Source organism: Nicotiana sylvestris, chromosome 5 (genome assembly GCF_000393655.2).
Source record: "Nicotiana sylvestris chromosome 5, ASM39365v2, whole genome shotgun sequence".
Classification (NCBI taxonomy): domain Eukaryota; kingdom Viridiplantae; phylum Streptophyta; class Magnoliopsida; order Solanales; family Solanaceae; genus Nicotiana; species Nicotiana sylvestris.
Window position 1 is genome coordinate 148,320,176 of NC_091061.1, and position 18,446 is coordinate 148,338,621.

At 40.8% G+C, this 18,446-nt stretch overlaps 1 protein-coding gene across 1 annotated transcript; it reads left to right on the top strand.

Annotated features, from left to right (window-relative positions):
• Positions 1-292: 292 nt before the first annotated feature.
• On the top strand, positions 293-1,198 carry LOC138869471 (uncharacterized). Its single transcript, XM_070147091.1, has one exon. The coding sequence runs from the start codon at positions 293-295 to the stop codon at positions 1,196-1,198; it is 906 nt and encodes a 301-aa protein (XP_070003192.1).
• The last annotated feature ends 17,248 nt before the right edge of the window (positions 1,199-18,446 follow it).

Below are 18,446 nucleotides of genomic sequence, written 5' to 3' on the forward strand. Positions count from 1 at the left end.
ATTACAAAGTGGCTTGTAATAGAAGTATTACAAGTTAGTGAGGGATTAAGAGTTTAATTCCTAGGTTACAATAGGTTGTAATCTGAAGATTGTTCAGTAATGAAGTTGAAATCCTACCAGTAAGGATTTTTCCACGTAAAACTCCCTGTCTTATTTACTTACTGTCTTATTAGTATTCTTAGTAGAAACTCATAGAGGACCTGGTACTCTATAGTTTGGTGGACTCATATAAACTATCAATTAGTATCAGAGCGGGTTCCTCCTATCAGGCTAACACCTAGGAAGGATCTGTATGGTTGCTCCACCAAATTTTGAAGAAGTTCAATCTATGTACAGACCACCCAGGTTCAATGGGCAATACTATAGGTGGTGGAAGACGAGAATGCATGATTTCATCATGGCTGAAGACTCTAAGTTGTGGGATGTCATATGTGATGGTCCTTTTGTCCTAACAAAGAATGTCGGAGATCTTCCCTTGATAATGCCAAAGACCAGGAAAGAATACACCGATGCAGATAGGAAAGCTGTGGAGAAAAATTTTCGTGCCAAGAAAATTTTGGTATATGGGATAGGACCTGATGAATACAATAGGATCTCAGCTTATCAATCTGCCAAGGAGATATGGGAAGCTTTGCAAACAGCACATGAGGGAACCACTCAAGTAAAGCAATCCAAGATTGATATGATTACCACTGAGTATGAGCTATTTAGGATGAAAGATGATGAATCTATCCAAGACATGCAAACAAGATTCACTTCCATCATAAATGAGTTACACTCACTTAGTGAAACGATTCCCAGGAACAAGCTCATGAGGAAAATTCTTAATATCTATCCTAGTTCATGGGAGAGCAAAGTAAATGTTATTATTGAAGCAAAGGACTTGCAGGAGCTGACCATAGACGAGCTAGTAGGAAATCTGAGAACCTACGAAATGAAGAAGAAGATAGACAGTGAAAGAAGAGAACCAAAGAAGGAGAAGAACCTGGTACTCAAAGCTGAAGGAAAAAACTCAAGTGAGAAAGACTGTGATATGGCTTACCTAACCAAAAGATTTCAGAAAATGGTCAGAAGAAATGGGGGAATACCAAAGAGAGGTAGTTCTAGTAGACCAAAGATTTATGACCTCTGTCATAAATGTGGAAATCCAGGGTACTTCATCAAAGAGTGTCCTCTCCTAAAGCAAGAACACTTCTAATACAACCCTGATAAAGCAGCCAAGAGGAACCAGATTCCTGACAAGCTCTTCAAAAAAAGAATGTCGATGATAATGTTATGAAACAAGCTCTTGCAACATGGGGAGATTTCTCCAGTGAGTCTGATGAAGAAATTGATGCAGGTGATAGCTCTATGATGGCAGTTGAAAGTGGAGCAAATAAATATGACTCAATATTTGCTTTGATGGCACAATCAGACGATGATGAAGATGATGACAATGATGAGGTAAATTTTAGGGTTGTTCAGAGAAATCTAAAATCCTACTCTCCTAAAAAACTCATGTCATTAGCAAATGTATTGATTGATGCCCATTATAGTTTTATAGATGATAAAGATGCCTTGACCATAGAATTAGGAGATGCTGAGCAAACCAGAGATGACTTGGTAGTGTGTGTGGTTGATCTAAAGGAAACTATAGATAATTTGGAAAATGAAAAGAAGGCTTTAACTGAGAAAATTACTAGTGTAGAACATGAAAGAGATGATCGGGTGGTGGTAGTAGTTGACTTGAAAGAAACCATTGAGAAATTCAGTAAAGAAAAGGATTCCTTAGTGGAGAAAGTAACTGCTATTGAGCAGGAAAGAGATGATCTCTTAATAGTAATTGCAGACTTAAGGGAAAAAATAGAGCAACCTGGAGTTGAGTGTAGGCCTGGGAAGTCAGAAAAAAAAAGAGGAAAGAAGTAGCTAGTGAGACACACATTAAGCTTGAAAATGAATTAAAAGCTGTGAAAAGTAATTTGTGTGATGAACTTGAGAAAACTAGGCAGCTCCACGCTGAACTGGAGAGAGTAAAAAAATAATCTTGAGAAGTCACTTAAGTGGACCTGGTTCTCGGAGGTTGTCACTGCCATGCATGTTAATAATGGTGGTAACAGGCAGGGAATAGGGAGGGAGTGTATCTTTTGGAAATGGGAAAAAAGGGATACATTCTTGGTGTTGGAAAAATTGGAAAGTCACTCACTCACTCAATTGAGAATGTGTACTATGTCAATGGTCTCAAGTACAGTCTCTTGAGTGTCTTCCAGATATGTGACAAGGGAAACAAGGTGAAATTCTTGTCCAAGATATGCATAGTTACAAGTTTAGTAACTGGTGGCCAAAAGATACAAGAACATCTATGTTGCTGATTTCGAGTCTCTACAAAGTGGTGATCTGAGTTGCTTGAAAGTAGTTGATGATGATGCTAAAATGTGGCACAGAAGATTGGGGCATGCAAGCTTTTCTCTATTGAATAAGCTGATTCAAAAGGACCTGGTTCGTGGTCTGCCTATGTCAAAGTTCAAAGAACAGAAAGTCTACGATGCATGTGCTAGAGGGAAGTATGTTAAGTCCTCATTTAAGCCTAAGAAAGATGTCAGCACCTCCAAGCCACATGATCTTCTTCATATCGATATGTGTGGCCCTATGAGAGTGCAAAGCATGGGAGGAAAAAGATACATCTTTGTGATAGTGGATGACTACTTCAGATTCACTTGGACTCTATTTCTTAGAACAAAAGATGAAACCTTTGAGGTATTCGTGGCCTTTTGTGAAGAAAATCCAGGTGAAGATGGAGTCTAGAGTAGCATGTATCACATCAGATCATGGAATAGAATTCGACAATGCCAAATTTGATGAGTTCTGTAATGAATATGTCATTACCCACAACTTTTCAGCACCAAGAACTCCCCAGCAAAATAAAGTTATGAAAAGGAAGAATAGAACCCTTGAAGAAATGACAAGAACAATGCTAATCGACAGTGGGATTGCCAAGAACTTACGAGTTGAAGCTGTTAACACTGCATGTTACTTGGTAAATAGGTGCATGATCCGGTCTCTTCTGAACAAAACCCCTATGAGTTGTTAAATGGAAGGAAACCCAAGCTGACTCACCTAAGAACATTTGGATGCAAATGCTATGTTCTTAACAATGGAAAGGATCAGCTTGGAAAATTTAATGCTAAAAGTGATGAAGGAATCTTCTTGGGCTACTCTTCTCAAGGCAAAGCCTATAAAATATACAACAAGCGGACTCTGTGTGTTGAGGAAAGTGTCCATGTAATTTTTGATGAGTCATATCCCTCCCATGAGAAAAACAACAAGGATGATCAAGATGGAGAGCCTCTGCTAGTTCCAGGTGAAGTCATTAACATGACAAACGGAAAGGTAGACACGATGAGTCAGGTGAAGAAATCAAGTAAAGATAATGCAGTATTATCCTCACTAGTTGGAGGGGAACCAGGTACCCCAATTACAACCACTGAAGCTGACAAAAGAGTGGTTGATGCAGTTCAATGTACCCCACAGGTAGCTGAGAGAAGAATGCAAGGGAACCAGTCAGATTTACCCAGCTCCTCTGCAAATGAACTTCAAATTCCCAACTGGAAACACAACAGTTCCAATCCTCTTGACAACATAATTACCCATCTAGATTCAGGTGTTCAAACTCGATCAAAAGCCGGAAATTCACTTACCTTTTCAGCCTTTCTTTCCAAAATAGAACCCAAGAACATCAAGAAGGCCTTGAATGATGCAAACTGGATTAAAGCCATGCAAGATGAGTTGCATTAGTTTGAAAGGAACAATGTATGACACCTGGTACCTCGACCCTCAGATAGAACCATCATAGAAACCATGTGGGTATTCAGAAATAAGCTTGATGAACATGGAAACACTACAAGGAACAAGGCTAGGCTAGTGGTTCAAGGTTACAATCAGGAGGAAGGAATTGATTATGATGAGACGTTTGCTTCAGTTGCTTGCATGGAAGCTATTAGAATCCTAATCGCTTTTGCATCACATACGGAATTCACTCTGTTCCAAATGGATGTCAAAAGTGCATTTTTGAATGGATTTCTTAAGGAAGAAGTCCATGTGAAGCTGCATCCAGGGTTTGAATGTCATGAGCACCCTAAATATGTGTTCAAACTGGACAAGGCATTGTATGGGTTAAAGCAGGCTCCTCGAGCGTGGTATGAAAAACTATCAAAATTCCTCTTAGAAAATGGTTTTACAAGAGGTAAAATTGACAACAACTTGTTCCTGAAAAAATAGGGGAGGAACCTGCTCATTGTTCAGGTATATGTTGATGATATCATTTTTGGGGCAACAGCTGATTCACTATGTGAAGAATTTGCAAAACTCATGGGAAGTGAGTTTGAAATGAGCATGATGAGGGAGCTGAATCTCTTCTTGGGTCTTCAAGTGAAGCAGTCCACAAAGGGTACATTCATTTGTCAACAGAAATACATAAAGGAGCTCTTGAAGAGGTTTGATATGGAAGCATCAAAAGTGATAGACACTTCTACTACTCGACTGGACATGGATGAGGCTGGACCTCCTGTGAATCAAACTATGTATAAAGGCATTATTGGATCTCTTCTTTATCTCACTGCCAGCAGACCTGATATTGTCTTCAGCGTGGGGCTATGTGCAAGGTTTCAGTCAAATCCCAAGGAATCTCATCTGAAGGCTGCCAAAAGAATTCTGAGATATCTTAAGAGAACACAGGACCTGGTCCTGTATTACCCCTCAGGTGACAATTTTAATCTTATTGGGTATGCTGCTGATGACTATGTAGGTTATCTTGTGGACAGGAAAAGTACTTCAGGAATGGGTCACTTTCTAGGATCATGTCTCATCTCTTGGGGCACAAGGAATCAAAACTTAGTGGCTCTTTTAACAGCTGAAGCAGAATATGTAGCTGCAGCCTCCTATTGTGCTTAGCTCCTATGGATCAGGCAGCAATTGGAGGATTTTGGGGTATTTACTGATTGTGTGCCTTTTCTATGTGATAACACCAATACACTCAACATGGCCAAGAACCTAGTTCAACACAAAAAAACCAAGCACATTGATGTGAGACATCATTTTCTGAGGGACAATGTGGAGAAAGAGCTTATCTGTATGAAGTTCTGTAGTACAGAAGACCAAATTGTAGATATCTTCACCAAAGCCTTGAGTATGGAACATTTTGAAAGAAATAGGGTGAAGCTGGGGCTATTGAAGCCTAATTGAGAACCTGATCTCCATCAGTTGACTATGAAAATCACCTTCAGGTAAAATTAGCTAAAGTGTTTCCCGGCTAAGTCTAACTCACTTTAATACCGTTACAGGTAAACACGCATGATGATTATAGAAGTTGTAGATGCATTGCATGGGTGGTGAAAGAGGATTGAAAATTTTCAAAAATCAGGTCAAGAACCTGGTCCTTGTACTAAAGGTTAGTAGTCCTATACATTCTTTAATACACATCTTGAAAAGGTACAAATATCAGATTCCACGTTATCCACCTTTTCAGACTCTGCCGTCACGTCTTTTCGTTTCAAATCCTTTCCATCTCCCTCTGAAACGTTGCAACTCCCCAAGCACTACCACTATTTCAGAACTGGTTCCTATCTCTATCCTCATAATTATCTTTGTCACACCTCCTTTTTCACCTGCGCCGCGCAAAAGGGCGCAGAGGGAGTTTTTCCAATTAAAGGACAATCGAAACGGGATTTATTATTTAATTTAGAGTCGCCACTTAGGAGATTTATGGTGTCCCAAGTCACCGGTTGGGTCCCGAATCGAGGAAAAGATTGACTCTGTATAACAGTCCGCGAACCAGAAATCCGAGTAAGGAATTCTATTAACCCGGGAGAAGGTGTTAGGCATTCCCGAGTTCCGTGGTTCTAGCACGGTCGCTCAACTGTCATATTCGGCTTATTTATCTGATTTTGATACATGTTGAACCTGTGTGCAAATTTTAACTGTGTACCGCTTTTATTATTATCATTTTTACCGAGAATTGCAACATCGTGAAAATACATCTCGAACCACGTCACATCACTGCACCCGTGGTTATTGACACATTTCAACTCTGTTGAGATTTGGATTTGGGTCACATAAATGTGCACCCGAGTTTAAGAAGATAACATTATTAACTACGCGTCTAAAGCGACTAGCGTGTTATTATTTTGGGTAGGGCCGTGAAATTTTGCTAAACGGTCCATCCCGAAATCTAAGTAATTTTACCAACACGTATGGAGGGCCCCGCAGCTTGTGTATCTTTTGTTTGTCGAGGCTCGTCTCATTCATTATTATTTTTTAAAGGAATTTGCAACGTCGTGGAAATGCATCTCAAACCACGTCACAATCAATATACCCGTGATTAGCGACACATTTCGACTTCGTTGAGACTTGGATTTGGGTCACATAAATGTGCACCCGAGTTTAAGAGAGTAAATTATTTAAAGCGTGCCGGAAGTGACTTGCACGTTATTATCTTTTGGGGAAGGCCGTGAAATTCGCTAAACGGCCCGTCCCTAAGTCTAAGTATTTTTAAAACAAATATTTATTGAGGGCCCTGCAATTTTGTATTTTTTTATTCGGCGAGGCTCATCTCATTCTTATTTTAAAAGGGCGAACCTAAAGCAATCTATAATTTTCTACTTTATTTGTCTCTAAAAAGGGAAAAGTCCTAATTAATTAACATTATTTAGGAGCTATTACTTTGAACATATAACTTCAAGCTAAGTCAATCTCTCAACGGTTTTGGGGCCTCAGGGCCTGCCCAGGAACGAAATGGCCAACCTGCCTTGACAAATTGTTACGGGTATGAAATCTTGGGCTGTCTGAGAAGGACATTGAAGCCCGAACTGTCCGCTTAGCGGACTATTATGCCTTTAATTGTTAAATCAGACCCAGTTTTAACTCGAGTCAAATACACACGTACTGAGATGCTACAAGTCATTTAACATGCACTCGATGATCATGAAGATTACCTCACTTGCTTATCTATTATGAGTTCCTAATTGTTACTAGAAAGGGAAATCCGACGGGAAGTATGATTGGATTTGAGCAACAGTAATTAGTAACTCAAACTAATAATATTAAACCAACACTCAATGTTTGAAGGGATCATGAATTTAGAAATGGACTACTGAAAACTATTAGAATCGCTTATCGCCCTGGCGTCTGTTGATTATTAATTCAATGTCCAATTGCAAAACTACTCCTCATACAGATCCAAATTGCACTACATTGATAACAATTGCTAGACCAAAATAAACTGCTAACTCCGGACTCAACACAGTTTTCTAACTAGTTTAACAATACTTAAGCTAACAACCCTAGATTCACCATTCAAAATAGCCCTACTTTTATTACAATAGGCATTCAATCACTATACAGAGAACTGCCTAACATAACAAAATTATCAAAATAGAACTACGACAGATATTAAACTTCAGTTTCATTTCATGTTTCCAACAGATGGAGCTACATTCGACATAGGCTCGAAATATGTACCTGGGATTGACAATACAAGAGGAAGAAGAAGAGGATTAGCAGCAGTGGCAATACAACACAGCAGAACAACAAACAAACACTGCGAGTACCAAACAACAGGTACCAACAGCTAGTGACATATGCAGCAGACCCAAGCGATAAACCAGAAATCCAAAAGTGTTTAAAACCCAACAGAATTACCAGAACTGACTCAAAACCAGCCTGAATAAACCCAAAATCCCTAGAAAACCAACCAGGGAACCTCTGAGACTCTCCAGTCAGAAATCAAGCTAGAAACATGCAACTCATCAACTGGAATTCTAATTTGACTTAAGGAAACTAATGCGACAGTAGGTTTTCTCAATCTTTTTCAAAGTCAGCCAGTGTGTGCCTATCTTTGGACTTTTCTATTTGTTTTTGACCCTCAACCCTTACTGCCCATTCAAAAAAAAGGTCCTCTCCATGTCTCTCTTCAGATTTTTCAGAATTGATCCCCTCTCCCCAAAAAACTCCTTATATCTGTCCTAAGTGACTCTATTTATCCCCAAACACTGACCCTCCCCCCCAACTTTCAAAAGAACTTTGGGCAGAATCATCTCCTTTTAATTCCACTAGTATATGTTTTGTTCCCCACTACACTTGCCTTTTCTTTATTTAAATTCAAATAGGTATGGGCACCTATTTCTTAATCCATTTTCTTTAAATCTTTCCCCCATCATTATGTCTTGTCCCCCATTAGCACTAAACAATTGTATTAGTTTAATGGTATTTTAGTACCCTACTGTCAGCCCACTTAAACTAGCCAACTTCTGAACTTTTCAATCCCCAAACTACCCCCTTAACCCCTGTGTATTACTGCCATGCCCTAAACTTTAATCGATCTGTTTTCTGAGTTACAAACCTAACAACTGATTTTTAATTGAGCACTAAAGTACTACAGTTATAACCAATTCACAATCAAATTCAAACAATGATTCAATCATAATTGAAGCAGTACGAATCACATTGTTTATCGAGTTATTTAATCATAATCGAAGCATGTAAAACTAATCGCCGACACTTATTCAATCGACTACACAAATTACAACACATACTATCAATAGCAAATAAGAATCGAACAGGCACCTAGGTGATTCAAATCGTATTGATAGAAAACAAGGATTCGTAACAAAACTTAACTAATCAACGACACTTATTCAAATCGATTATATAGTTTTATCACATTCATGAACCATGACCAGAAAAAGTTCGACCAAATAAAGGGTCATTGAAGACGGACAAAAGAAATGAAAAGTCAATAGAACTAAACTAAACAAATAAACAGATATAAACATATACAAAAAAAAATGGAACCAACAGGACAGGAAAAATACCTCCAATATTCGGACCCTAGACGATCCTGACTTGGACTCTGATTCGGACCTTTTTGAGGTTGAACAGACCTTAATCGAGTGTTCTCGACTGAAAACACTTCGACTAAGGTCAGTTAAACACCCAAATCCCCTTCAACTTCGGACAGAAACCTGTTTTGGTTTTCTAGGGTTCTTACGTTTCGATTTGGGGTTCAAGTGTTTCTAGCTAGATTCAACTCAAACCAAAGGTGGTTCAGGCACGAGGGAGGTCATGGGGTGCCAGGGTATGAATTTTGGGCTTGGTTGGGGTAGGTTCGAGTTCTGCTCGAATCTTCGATTGAAGATTCGAGGAGCTGGAGGTTGATTCGAGGCAAACGGAGTGGGGATTCAGGTTGAGGGTGGTTAGGAGGTTCAAGGGTGTTATTTCGGTAGTCATCGGAGCCGGAGCCGCCGGTTTACGGCGAAGGGGTGGAGGGGTGGCTAGGGTTTGGTGGGTCGTTTGATTCGTCTCTGAAAGAGACGACTGAGGGGGGTTGGAAATGATAGGGGGTAATGGGTCTGGGGTGTTTTGGTATATTAGATTGAAAGGGTTAATGTGAGCCGTTGGATTACAAAAATCTAACGGCTGTGATCAAACCCAAGCGAAACGGGGTCGTTTCGTTTAAGTGCTAGGGCAGGGCGGGTATAGGAACGGGTAAAGGAGAGATGATCTTGGCCGTTGGTGGATTGGGATGGACGGCTGAGATTGGATGTGACAGATATGACGTCGTTTGGACGTCGTATTGCCAGGTCAGTTGGACCGGGTAAGAGGGGTATTCGGACTGGGCCTGGACATATTGTTTGGGCCTGGTCCGAGTTTATAAACTCTTTCTTCTGTTGTTTCTTTTTTTTTTCTTTTTTTTTTAAAAAAAATCCTAATAAATTGTAAAGCCAAAAAATTAGCTTAGAAAATACTAATTAACCCTTAATAATAATTATCACCTAAAATTAAATACAAAGACAATCACACAATTTGACATTAAACACTAAAATGCGAAGTACGTTATTTTTCGATTTTTCATTTCCGTAAAACAAATTACTATTTAATTAATCGTAAATTGTAAATGCAAATGCAACACATATATTTTTGTATTTTTCATTACTAAACATTCATGGACAAATGCCAATAATACAAGAAAAATAAAACAAAATTCACAACAATTGCAAACAAACAAAATTATTTTATTTTGAATTTTTGGGAGTAGTTCTCGTAGGGCAAAAATCACGTGCTCACAGCTGCCCCTCTTTGTCCGAAAATACGAAAAGTTTTTGTGCAAAGATAAAGTGAGCGGATACGAGCGATTTTTGCCCGTTCGGCTACTCCGTGCGAAGTATTTTGAAAGATTTGACCAGACCTCTGCTTCAAAGGCTTCCTACATATCCCTGGCTAAAAGGGAATCAAGTCAATGTAGTTCGGGAAGTTTCGGTAGCTGGGACTACCATGGAGCTGTTATTTTGCTGTTATTGCTGTTGCTGCTGATGTTACCGCTCACTGACCTCCTTATTACACCTTTATGAAAGACAAAGAAGTTATACTAAGCTATGATCTATGAATTACAAAGATTTATTCTCAAACTTGGTCATGTGACTGTTGCTGCCTTGTTGCCTTGTGTTTCCTCTGGTATTTCTTTACTTCCGATTTGACTTGTATTCTCCCTTGATTGCCGATCTCGAACTGCTTATTTCCTTCTTGTGAGCTTCGCGTTATTTTTCTATCGAATCTTGAGCCGCCTTTCTCTGCTGGGGATTTTTGTTGTTTCCCGCTGGGGATTTCGGTTGTATTCCTCTGCATTATTGACTTCAACACCAATTACTTCTTAAAATATAACACCTCTATTCTCCAGGTGGGCTCCTGACTTCGATATAACTTCTTAAATATAACACCTCTATTCTCCAGGCGGGCTCCTGACTTCAACAACTTCTTAAAAATAAAACACCTCTATTCTCCAGGCGGGCTCCTGACTTCAACAACTTCTTAAAAATAACACCTCTATTCTCCAGGCGGGCTCCTGACTTCAACTTGAAATGTAACACCTCCATTCTCCAGGCGAGCTCCTGACTTCATCTACAACTTCTTAAAATGTAACACCTCCATTCTCCAGGCGGGCTCCTGACTTCATCTACAACTTCTTAAAATGTAACACCTCTATTCTCCAGGAGGGCTCCTGACTTCAACTACAACTTGAAATATAACACCTCCATTCTCCAGGCGGGCTCCTGACTTCAACTACAACTTCTTAAAAATAACACCTCTATTCTCCTGGCGGGCTCCTGACTTCAACTTGAAATGTAACACCTCTATTCTCCAGGCGGGCTCCTGACTTCAACAACTTCTTAAAAATAACACCTCTATTCTCCAGGCGGGCTCCTGGCTTCAACTACAACTTCTTAAAAATAACACCTCTATTCTCCAGGAGGGCTCCTGACTTCAATTACAACTTCTTAAAATGTAACACCTCCATTCTCCAGGTGGGCTCCTGCCTTCAACTACAACTTAAACAATGCGTTTTATTGTTGTTGTTGTTCCTTCCTGCCTCCTGAACCATTTTTCCTTCTAATATTGAATCTTCCTCTTTCAGAACTGCTTCCTTCAAAACTGGTGTTTTATTCCTTTGAACTGCTGGGGATAACACCGATATTTTATTCACAAATATGTTATTTTCCTTCTTCAAAGATTACTTCCTTTAAAGCTGGCGCTTTCTTTCCACTGGAACTACTTCCCTCCAACTGGTGTTTTCACTTCTCTGAAACCTGCCGGGGATAACACTGCTAGGGAATTATCTTCCTTCTTTAAGACTAGTTACTTTCCTCATTTCAACAATGGTGGGGATGGCACTGATTCAAACACCACTACCCTTAAAACTCGGGTTATCTTGCTTCTTCCAAGATTGCTTTCTTTAAAACTTGTATCGCCTTCTCTCGTATACTGCTGGGGATTTCACTTCCTTCAAAACTTGTGTTACCTTCCATCTTCCCCCAAGTGGTTATCTGATTTCAAGAAAATTTTCGCAATGAGAGAAAATTTTCTGCCTCAATTGGGTAATCTTCTTTGTGGCCATGTCTTCCTGCTGTCAATAACATTTCCTTTCCCTGCTTCAAATCAAAGAAAAATTTGTTAGTTTAAAACGTGGTGAGTGGTCGTGTCACTCCTGCTGGGGATGGTTTTTCCCTTTTTCCTTTCCCTGCTTTGCGTTTTATTACAAAACTTGCTGAGGATGATATTATTTGCTAGGGATGATATTCCTGCCGGAGATGGTTTTCTTTTCTCTTCCTTCCCCGCTCTGTGTTGTCTGACCATAGCGGAACTTGGTCGATAATCTGTCGGAGTTGTTCCTGCATCTCGCAAATCTAATGGGGATCCTCTTGGAATTTGATCCATAACTTCTCAACTGTTGTTTTTCTGTTTTTCTCCAACTTCCCCTGGAAATTTGGTCCTCTTGGAATCTAGACCCATTCATCATTTGGATTTGCGACAAACTTCTTTTTGTTGTGTCGCCTTATCTTTGGCCTGTCCTATTCGCATTTTGCTTTGCACCGTTTTGGCAACTGGTAGTAAGCTCTGAAAATCCTTTTCAAAAACAAACTGCTGGGGAGATAAAGTCTTTAGACCACGAAATGAAAAAGTGATGATTTCAAAAGATAGAAAAAAAAGAAATCTTTCTGAACAAATGCTGGGGAAAAGGAAAGAAAAGAACTTATCTGAATGATATACCCGATCCCAACGATCATGTCGTGCATTCCGGATTAATCAATCCAGTCCACTTGTATCAATCAACCTTTCGGACGGCCTCATCTTGCTGGGGATAAACAGGCACTCAACTCTTTGCCAAATGCGGATCCTTTCCGTCAATCTTGTCTTGTCGCCTCATAGTGCCCTTCGAGGGGTTTTCACTACTAAGACTCTCTCCTTTCTCTCAACTCTCGTCGCTTTATGGTGCCTGTGAAGGTTTTCACCGATAAAACTCTCTCGTTTTATTTCTCTCAACTTACGTCGCTTTATGGTGCCTGTGGAGGTTTTCACCGATAAGACTCTCTCATTTTATTTTATTTTTTCCAGCTGGGGATCGGAGTGTTACTGATATGACTCTCTCTGCTGGGGATTCTTTCGGCTACCAATTCATTTCCAGCTTATGATCCTCCTCTCTGCTGGGGATCAGAGTGTTATTCCCGACTTCTGTTTTCATGACTTGGCACTTCTCGGATACTGATCGGGAGGTCTTTTTTGGACATCAATATGGGTTTTTGTGTATGGCTAAAAGAAAAAGGGTAAAAGGTTCAAAATAATTTTGATGGGTAAAACATTACAACTCTTGGAATCAACTTTCTTTCCCAAAATTATAAACACAACTTCTGCCCCAGTTTTTCTTGCTTGGTGATTTTTGTTTTTTTTGTTACACTATGACCGAGCCGTGAGGCGCCCACGTATCCTTCTTTGAGGAATCAGGTCAAACGTAGTTCCTATTTCCTTTGTTTTTCTTTTGACTTTCTTTTGTCTTTATTATCATTATTTTTCTCTTCTCTTTTTCTTTCATTTCCGCTATTGATTCCAAAAGAGGGGTATGAAAGAAATAAATAAGGATCAAAAGGGGAAGCAAAGGTTAAAGTGTTTGGATATAAGAAAGAATTGCCTCCGTCATTTCATTCTCCGATAAATGCCAAGTACAAACAAACAACAATTACAATCAAAAGAAATCATACATAATATCTCTTAACTGCGTCAGAATTGATAGCCATGTTGACGCATTTCTCTTCGATATCTGTTAAACATAAAGCGCCATTGGACAACACTCTGGTTACAATGAATGACCCTTGCCAATTCGGGGCAAACTTGCCCTTTGCCTCGGCCTGATGTGGCAGGATTCGTTTCAACACCTGCGGCCCCACTTCAAATTTTTTGGGGCGCACCTTCTTGTTGTAGGCTCTTGCCATTCTCCTTTGATACAGTTGGCCATGGCATACTGCTGCCAATCGTTTTTCATCAATCAAGATCAACTACTCCAATCGGGCTTTGACCTATTCATCGTCATCAATCCCAGCCTCAGCGACAATCCGAAGGGACAGGATTTCAACTTCCGCTGGTATTACTGCTTCAGTTCCATATACCAACAAATAAGGAGTTTCCCCTACCGAGGTACGGACAGTAGTGCGATAACCCAACAATGCAAATGGTAATTTTTCATGCCATTGCCTCGAACCTTCTACCATCTTCCGAAGTATCTTCTTTATGTTTTTGTTGGCTGCCTTAACTGCTCCATTCGCCTTGGGACGATATGGGGTGGAATTGCGGTGTGTAATCTTGAACTGTTGACATACCTCTTTCATCAAACCGCTATTAAGATTAACACCATTGTCCGTGATGATCACTTTCGGGAGCCAAATCTACAGATGATATGGGAATGAACAAAATCTACCACTGCCTTCTTGGTTACCGACTTGAAAGTCTTAGCTTCCACCCACTTAGTGAAATAATCGATGGTCACCAGAATGAACCTATGACTGTTGGTAGCTGCCGGCTCAATAGGTCCAATGACATCCATGCCCCAAGCAACAAATGGCCATGGTGCTGACATTGTATGCAATTCTGTCGGCGGAGAATGAATCAGATCTCCGTGTATCTGACACTGATGGCATTTCCACACGAAACTGATACAATCATGCTCCATAGTGAGACAATAGTACCCTGCTCGGAGAATTTTCTTTGCCAACACATATCCGCTCATATGTGGCCCACAAACTCCAGCATGTACTTATGTCATGACTGTCGTGGCTTGACTAGCATCTATATATCTCAGTAATCCCATATCTGGGGTTCTTTTGTACAACACTCCTTCACTGAGGAAGAATCCATTCGCCAATCACCGAACGGCTCTTTTTTGATCTCCGGTGGCATGCTCCGGGTATATCCCCATCCTGAGGTATTTCATGACATCATAAAACCATGGTTCGCCATCCATTTCTTCCTCTATCATGTTATAATAAGCATGCTGATCATGAACCTGAATATGCCATGGGTCAAAATGAATTCTGTATGGGTGGTGCAATATCGATGCTAAGGTGGCCAAAGCATCGACGACCTCATTATGAACTCGTAGGATGTGTCTGAACTCCACTGATCGAAATTTCTTGCTCAGATCGTGAAACATTGTTGATATGGTATGAGCTTTAAATCCCTTGTTTCCCATTCACCCTAAATCTGATGCACCAGGAGGTCCGAGCCTCCCAAGACCAAGACGTCCGGGACATCCATGTCTGCAGCTAGCCGTAGACCCAAAATGCATGCCTCATACTCATCCATGTTGTTGGAACAATAAAAATGCAGCTGAGCTGTAACAGGATAATGATGTCCTGTTTCAGAAATAAGTATCGCTCTTATTCCAACTCCTTTCGCATTTACGGCTCCATCAAAGAAGAGTTTCCAACCTGGTTCCTCGGATAATTTCAACTCATCTATATGCATCACTTCTTCATCAGGAAAATACGTCCTCAATGGCTTGTACTCTTCATCAACAGGATTCTCAGCCAAGTGATCCGCCAATGCTTGGGCCTTCATGGTCGTCCTCGTCACATAGATGATGTCGAATTCTGTGAGTAATATCTGCCATTTTGCCAATCTCCCTGTAGGCATAGGCTTCTGGAAAATATACTTCAGTGGATCCAAGCGTGAAATGAGATAAGTAGTATATGATGATAGATAATGCTTCAATTTCTGGGCCACCCAAGTTAGGGCGCAACATGTCTTCTCAAGTTGAGTGTACTTAACCTCATATACTGTAAACTTCTTGTTGAGATAATAGATAGCTTGCTCCTTCCTTCCTGTAATGTCGTGTTGCCCCAATACGCAGCCAAACAAATTCTCTAGGACCGTTAGATAAAGAATTAACGGTCTCCCCGGCTCAAGTGGAACCAACACAGGTGGATTTGGTAAATATCCTTTGATTTGGTCAAATGCCTCCTGACATTCTGCCGTCCATTCTACCGCAGCATCTTTCTTCAGTAGCCGAAAAATGGGTTCACAAGTTGCTGTGAGTTGAGCAATAAACCTGCTGATATAATTCAACCTTCCCAACAGACTCATTACTTCTGTCTTGTTCTTCGGCGGTGGCAAATCTTGGATGGATTTGATCTTTGACGGGTCCAGCTCAATGCCTCGCCGACTGACGATGAATCCCAACAGCTTTCCAGATGGAACACCAAATGCACATTTGGCCGGGTTGAGCTTAATATCATACCTTCGAAGACTTTGAAAAAACTTCCACGGGTCTGCTACGTGGTCTTCCTGATGCTTGGATTTTATGATCACATCGTCCACGTATACCTCAATCTCTTTGTGTATCATGTCATGAAACACAGTAGTCATTTCTCTCATGTACATTGCCCCAGCATTCTTCAAACCAAATGGCATTACCCGGTAGCAATAAGTCCCCCATGGCGTAATGAACGTCGTCTTTTCTGCATCTTCTTCATCCATCAGAATCTGATGATACCCAGCATAGAAATCTATAAAAGACCCGATCTCACGTCCGGCACAATTATCGATCAAGATATGGATGTTGGGTAATGGGAAGTTGTCTTTGGGGCTTGCCCTATTCAAATTGCGGTAATCGACACACACTCTGATCTTCCCATCTTTCTTCGGCACTGACACCACATTAGCCAACCAATCGGGATATAGAGTGACCCGAATAACCTTTGCTTGCAGCTGCTTGGTTACTTCCTCTTTAATCTTCACACTCATGTCTGTTTTGAACTTCCTCAATTTCTTCTTGATGGGAGGACACGCCGAGTCAGTAGGCAGTTTGTGAACTACTAAATCCGTGCTTAACCCTGGCATGTCATCATACGACAATGCAAAAACGTCTTTGAACTCAATAAGTGCTTTGATTAGCTCCTCCCGGATATTCGGTGCAATGTGGATGCTTATTTTAGTTTCTCTGGTATCATCTGCATCCCCTAAATTGATGGCTTCTGTGTCATTTAAGTTGGGCTTGGATTTCTCTTCAAACTGGCTTAACTCTCTGTTTATCTCTTCGAAGGATTCATCCTCATCGTATTCCGATTCATTATCATAATCGACCCTTTGTATAATTAGTTCGGAATCAGATTGATTTTTTAGACTGGGCTGAAGATCCGTTGTGCATGCCATGTCATTAGAACCAATATAAAGAGAACTGTTCAGAAAGAGAAAAGAAGAAAACAAAGTTAAAACAAAATAAGAAGAAAAAGCTTTCACTTTATTAAAATACGGGATAACAGAGTTTCACACTTTGCCGAATACAAAACAAAACTGGATTACAACCCTGGAATAATCCAAAACAAGAAAGAAAAATCAGAGCCCACTACCAAGACTCCCTCCGGGTAGGAAGATGAGTAGCCATCCAATTGTTGATATTGGCCCTAGGCCCCACAAACTGTATGTCTGCCTCACTGGAATCTTCTCCAGCTTCTATCATGTTGACATCAACGAACAGCCTTTCAAAGCCTTCATTCAAATCTCTATCTGGCCCAATCAGTGGTCCGAGAACTTTCGGGACCGACAACTTTCTGATACCTGCTCTGACAAATGATCTGGATAGGCGCGGGATTGGCTTGGGAAGGACCCAGACTCTTTTCTTCAACTTGCGGGCCCGCCTCACATCCGCCGCTGTAGGCTTGAACCCCAACCCAAAGGTGTCCAGATTTTTGGACAAAGAAACCGGCTGAACAACACCCTGAAGATCAGCCCCTAAACCTTTGCCTGGCACAAACCCGTTCTTCAACATCTCCGAGGCTACCATGACAGTCGCAGCTGCGATCCTGGGAAATGGAAGGTCCTCGCCTTTAGAAATTTTATCCACTGAAACCATATCGAAAACCTGGTAAACCCACGGCCCCTTGTCATCGTCAGTCTCTATAAAAGGTACAATGGCATCACTTACGGCGCTTGTATTGTCTTCCCCATGTACTACGATCTCTTTCCTATCCCACTCGAACTTGATCATCTGATGTAATGTAGAAGGAACTGCTTTGGCGGCATGCATCCAGGGTCGCCCCAACAGAAGATTACACGACACTGCCACGTCCAACACTTGAAACTCCATGGTGAACTCGACCGGACCAATTGTTAATTCAAGTACGATGTCACCCACTATGTTTGTACCACCACCATCAAACCCTCGAACATAGATGTTGTTCTTGTGAATTCTGTCACCATCGACCTTCAGTTTGGTCAAGGTGGTCAACGGGCAGATATTGGCACTGGAGCCATTATCAATCAGTAATCGAGTGACTACCGAGTCTTCACACTTCACAGTCAAATAGAGGGACCTGTTATGTTCTGTACCTTCCACGGGCAACTCATCATCTGAAAAAGTGACCCTGTTGACCTCAAAAATCTTGTTTGCTATTTTCTCCAGATGGTTCACAGAGATCTTATCCGGAACGTGGGCTTCGTTCAGAATTTTCATCAATACCTGGTGATGCTCATCTGAATGGATCAACAAGGATAACAATGAGATCTGTGTCGGGGTCTTCCTCAACTGCTCCATAATAGAGTATTCTTGCGCCTTCATTTTCTTTAAAAATTCTTCCGCCTCTTCCTCTGTAACT